This window comes from Eptatretus burgeri, chromosome 4 (assembly GCF_056783735.1).
Source record: "Eptatretus burgeri isolate ZD-2024b chromosome 4, Ebu_testis_v1, whole genome shotgun sequence".
Taxonomy (NCBI): domain Eukaryota; kingdom Metazoa; phylum Chordata; class Myxini; order Myxiniformes; family Myxinidae; genus Eptatretus; species Eptatretus burgeri.
In genome coordinates, this window is record NC_140964.1 from 127,750,656 (window position 1) to 127,755,797 (window position 5,142).

At 41.6% G+C, this 5,142-nt stretch overlaps 1 protein-coding gene across 1 annotated transcript; it reads right to left on the reverse strand.

The window, feature by feature from the left end:
* Positions 1–2,137: 2,137 nt before the first annotated feature.
* On the reverse strand, positions 2,138–4,772 carry LOC147029073 (uncharacterized). Its single transcript, XM_085880016.1, has 2 exons — positions 4,693–4,772; positions 2,138–4,059 (listed from the first exon to the last, which is right to left on the reverse strand). Exon 2 carries the CDS (start codon positions 3,770–3,772, stop codon positions 2,510–2,512), a length of 1,263 nt encoding a protein of 420 aa, XP_085736142.1. The 5' UTR covers positions 3,773–4,059; positions 4,693–4,772; the 3' UTR covers positions 2,138–2,509.
* Positions 4,773–5,142: the final 370 nt, after the last annotated feature.

Sequence of the window (5,142 nt, forward strand, 5' to 3'; positions counted from 1 at the left end):
GTTGTAAAGCCACTTGCCTTTCCGCTTGTCAGGCGAATCTCAACAATGTCAACCTGACATATTTTCACCTAGCCCAAGACAGATGTGTTTTAATACAAAGATATCCAGGAAGAGACCAATTGGCGAATCTGATCTATCCTATTCACACACCTTGGTGTACTTACTAAAGTCGCATACACTTCATTTTGTAATTAACTTGCATGTCACGTTAATTTATAGGCAGGGATTTAGATGAGGAACTTCAGGCACACAATGGCCTAATCTTTTTCAGCCATTGTGGATCTCATCCAAAATATAGATGGGACAAGTGGCTTTACTTTCCCATTTGAAGAACAGTGTTTTGAAATACAGTGCCTCTGCTGACATATATTTTTTGTATACAGAGTCAAGGCTTATGGACAGGGTAGAACACTAAATGGATCAGGATGTAACATAACAATGGGAACAGTAGAGAGGGGGGGGGGGTCACCAATGGCAGAGTTGAAGGACAATATAGAGGGAGACTTGGAAACCTGGAAGGAGGAGGACTTGGGTTGTGTGGAGGGGGAGGGGGGGTTAATGAGGGGAGAAAAGATCATGGTTTTGGATTGGGGACGATCTGAGTTGGTGGTGAACAGCTGTCTTGAAGACCTGGAGGGAAGAATGAGATTGAAAAAGATGTGGAAGTTGGTTCTACAGGTAAGAAAAACGAGGAATGGATGAGTGGAGGTGTGATCCTGGATTTAGGTAGTTTTACCAAAAACGAGTTGATGGTTGACCGGGTATGCCCTACAGAAACATGGGCTTGTGCCAGAGGGTGGGGCAAGGCACAAGAACGGCTACTTTTTTGGTCGAATTTGACTCCACAGAAGACCAGGTCAAGGACCAGAGAGCTCAGAGGCATCCTATTAATATATAGTTCATTAAGCCTGGATCCCCCACTCATTTTCTGCTATATGCAACGACTCATCGTCAAAACATTTCACATCTATCATTACTGTATATCCTACAAGCTTATTTACTAACATTATTTGGTAATTTACAATCGGTTTCATTTTCCCTTCAGGCCATTAAAACCTTGACATGCCACTCCTGTTAATGCCATCATGGATGAATGCCATTGGGTCATTGTCTTATTCCATAACCAAGTGATGAGCACACATAACATGAAGGATGTCTCATTGAACATCTGCCCATGGTTTCAACATGATATGGCACCATTCCATCAAGCTCCGCACTTTGTATCCAAAGTTCACTATTCATGGCTTGCCAAATTCCTTCAGAGACGTGTGTGTGTGTGTGTGTGTGTGTGTGTGTGTGTGTGTGTGTGTGTGTGTGTGTGTGTGTGTGTGTGTGTGTGTGTGTGTGTGTGTGTGTGTGTGTGTGTGTGTGTGTGTGTGTGTGTGTATATGTGTGTACACAATCTTCAAAACATTATTTTTTGATTTGTACATCAGTGTCCTCTCCTTGTAAAATCTTGCGCATCATTAAGCCGATGACCCTGCACGTTTCTGACCAATCTCACACCCTCAGTTTGCCATTCTGCTGTTGCCTCTGTTTGCTGATCTAGAGAAGCTCAAGTCCATGACAACTGCTGCCAGAGACATCAACACCCTTAAATCAAAACTTTTTGCCCATATCCACTCTTTCTGTCCCCTTTATTTGTCGCATGTGGAGTTGTCTTGTATTCACCAATTCCACTCTTCAAGAGTGGATGCTTATCTTACCCAATCTCATGTCGATCCCCATAAATACACATAACTTACCTTTTCTCCAAAATGTTTGTTCATTCCATGCAACTGTCTGTCTATCGCCCATCATTCTAATGTTATTCCAACATCTTACCTTCTGTTGTGATGCTTTTCTTTGTGTATGTGTATGTGTGTATGTGTGTGCATATGAATGTACATGTTTGTGTATGTGTGTGGGTTTGTGTGTATGTATGTGTGTGTGTATGTGTGTGTGTTTGTATACATGCATATGCATGTGTATGTTTGTGTTTAAGTATGTTTATGTTTTTGTGTGTCTATATATATATATATATATATATATATATATATATATATATATATATATATATATATATATATATATATATATATATATTGTTGCGGTCTTGGAACCACATGCATACAACAGAAAGGTGTTAGTGGGGCGGCTTAGCCAAATATTCAAAAGAATTGTGCATTTTGTGATACAAGCACCAAATTTGGCAAAAATGTACATTAATATGGTGCGAACATTTTCAGATATTGGGCCACTTGAAATTCTCTCTTTATGTCCGCCATATTGGATTTCAAAATGGCCGCCACTTGAAATCTACATTTGCTATTATCTCTGGACGTAATGCAGCTATTGACTTGATTCTGGTATCTAAATGTATGTTTTTGGGTCAAGGAATCCAATGGTACCATTTTCAACTTAATATTATCTATCACAGTCTGTCATATAATTTTATTTGGAAATTATCTTGGCAAATATTGGATTCAACACAATACCTTGAAAAGAATGTCTTAGTTCTGTAAATGTCTTAGGTATAATACTGACATGCACTGGGGTTGTGATCTATGTTGTCTACAGCGGCAGTTGTAAACACTTTGCCACGCATCTTCGGAGGGCAGACCACTCGTTCTCTGTGAAACTGTTGGCAGACACTGTTGCCCATCTGTGCTGAGAGCTGGAGCACTCTATCATAGGAGATGCTCAGGCCAAGGTGTAACAGTCTGTCGACCAATTCCTTCTTGCGCGTATGAGCATGCAGCATCATCCCTATGCATATTGGAAGTGGGGTCTCCTGTGCAACACTGTGCCTGACACTGGTGGATGATGTGCCACGTGTTTGCTTGTGTTTGATGCTGTTGAACTTCAGTATCTGAGCTGTGGCAATTGCTGCAGGGTTAGTGTCTGCCATCTGTTCCTTGATGCTGGGTCCCTCTAGGATCATACTGACTTGGGCAAGCAGCAACGGTGGCACAGATTCTTCTTGACATACTTCAGGGAATCCTGTGAAGGGCTTGGCTTCTCCAAACATGTGACGGCGAACAATCTGTGCAGCATGGACAAGATGGACTGCATCACTATCACTGTCCAGCTCGCAGGCTTTGGCAAGAGCAGCACCGACATCTTCAGCAAATGCCATCAGGATGTCTCTCCCCTTGGTGTGTGCCCACATGTCAGGAAACTGAGCCAACAGTCTCTGTTTCAGTCGTGTGGAGTGGACTCTCGTGTCGAGCTGGACTCCTAGCTGTTCCATTCTGGACTGATAGAGCTGGACAAGGTCAACCAATCTGAATACTGGTGCCGTCTCCTCATCTTGTCTGGTTTCTTCAATGTAGAGGACGAGTTCAGCGAAGACAACTGCTGACATTGCTCGCTCTTGTTTTGTGTCCTGTGATCCTGTTGACTGGGCCTTTTGTGTGTGATTGTAAAGTCCTATCAAGCACCGTGGGTGATACTGGGCGTCCAACGCTATCATGTCCCCACCACTGAGACGGCCCAACAGTTCTGTATCACCAAGAAGGGTTGCACAGGCATGCACCCGTTTGTCCATTTGGAATGTTGCAGCTTTCCGAAGACTGTCAGCCCCAGCAGGTTGTTCACAGAAGAAACAATTTTCTGGGACCTTCTTCTCTGTACTCGATGAGCGTGAATGTAACCTGGTGCGTTTGCATGCAGCTTGTTCCTCATCGCTCTCACATTCTTTCTTGAGTGCTCTCTTTTGTGCTCTCTGCAGTTTGGTGTTGTTGTACTGGAGCCTGCATGTCTGATGATATTTTGCACCGTGTGCAACCATCGCAGCTTCAATGCCATGACCATCATCGAGTCTTTCCAGGTGAAATTATCCTGGAAGCTCTCCAAGTTCACTGAATTTGACCAAGTTCTCTGCGAGTGAACTGTACCCACTCCCAATGTCTTTTCTCTTTGATTGATCAGGTTTGGTCAGTGTCTCCATCTTGTCCTCTTGACATATAAGGCATAACTTCCAGTCAGTTGTGGTGAGGTGCTGTGATGTTGATGGTGAAGTTCGCTCAACATCAGCTAGTCTGAAGCTCTTGGACATGGTGGAACTGTCTTCTGAATCTGCAACGATACAATGACATAATGTTAACATTTTGTTTTATATATATATATATATATATATATATATAATAGAGGGGTTTCCTCCGCCATACTAATGGAGAGGAGGATAATTCCTCTATATCGTAGAGCATTTAGCTTGGCACACTTAGGGAATTAGTTTTGTGAGATTATGCCGGAATTAAATTTTCACCCATACCAGAGGCAAGAAGAGAAATAAGATCACATGAGATTCTTTGTTAAAAAATATTCCCAAATTTATTGAATATTTACAAAACATTTGAATTCATAAATTCTTACAATATTTACACAGCCAAGATTTAAATATAAATCAGTCTAAACTCTTATTAGGTTGGACAGTACATTTTCCAGACATACCCCGTTCTTTTAATTATAGCCTTCGTGTTAAATTCAGAACATGTCAAAACTGTCAGTGTGGAATACACACTTCACTCAAAATACTACTTTATATAAAACATTTCTAATTTAAAGCCTTATAGTAAGAATTTCAGATAAACCCCAAAAAAGTAAGACCAGGTTGGCTATTAGACAACCTGCCTCTGTCGTGCCCACCAGACAAGTGGTTTTAGCCAGCACACATGTGTATCAGGTAAGCTTGTGCTGAGTACATCATACCTGAACAACTCAGTGAGGCAGAACACAGCAGTGCACACCAGGGTGACCCCTTCAGTGCATAAACCAATTAACCTGTCCACTCCAGGGCATATAGAAATGAAGTTTCTGCATATAATAATAATAATATAAGTTCAGTTCTATATAACAATTTCTGTTATCACCACTACCACTACAACTACCACTACTACAATCTTTGTCTGGAATTTTGTGGACTAACAGACAAACAGACATACAGACAAGCTGGGATCAAAACATTACCTCCTTCCACCATTGAGTATAGAGGTGAACATCATGGAAATTATATCATGCCCTAGATTTAATTCATGCTTTCCCGTGTATTTGCTTCACTGGTTCACAAGGTCTTTGCATACATGTAATTCAGACTCTTGTCTTCATTGCTGACCACACAATGTTGTCGAGCTGAGCCCAGATTGTATGTAATAAACTCAT

Bases quoted from the DNA above. Each gene is read 5' to 3' on its own strand.
- LOC147029073 (XM_085880016.1), bottom strand. From the start codon at position 3,772: ATGGTTGCACACGGTGCAAAATATCATCAGACATGCAGGCTCCAGTAC.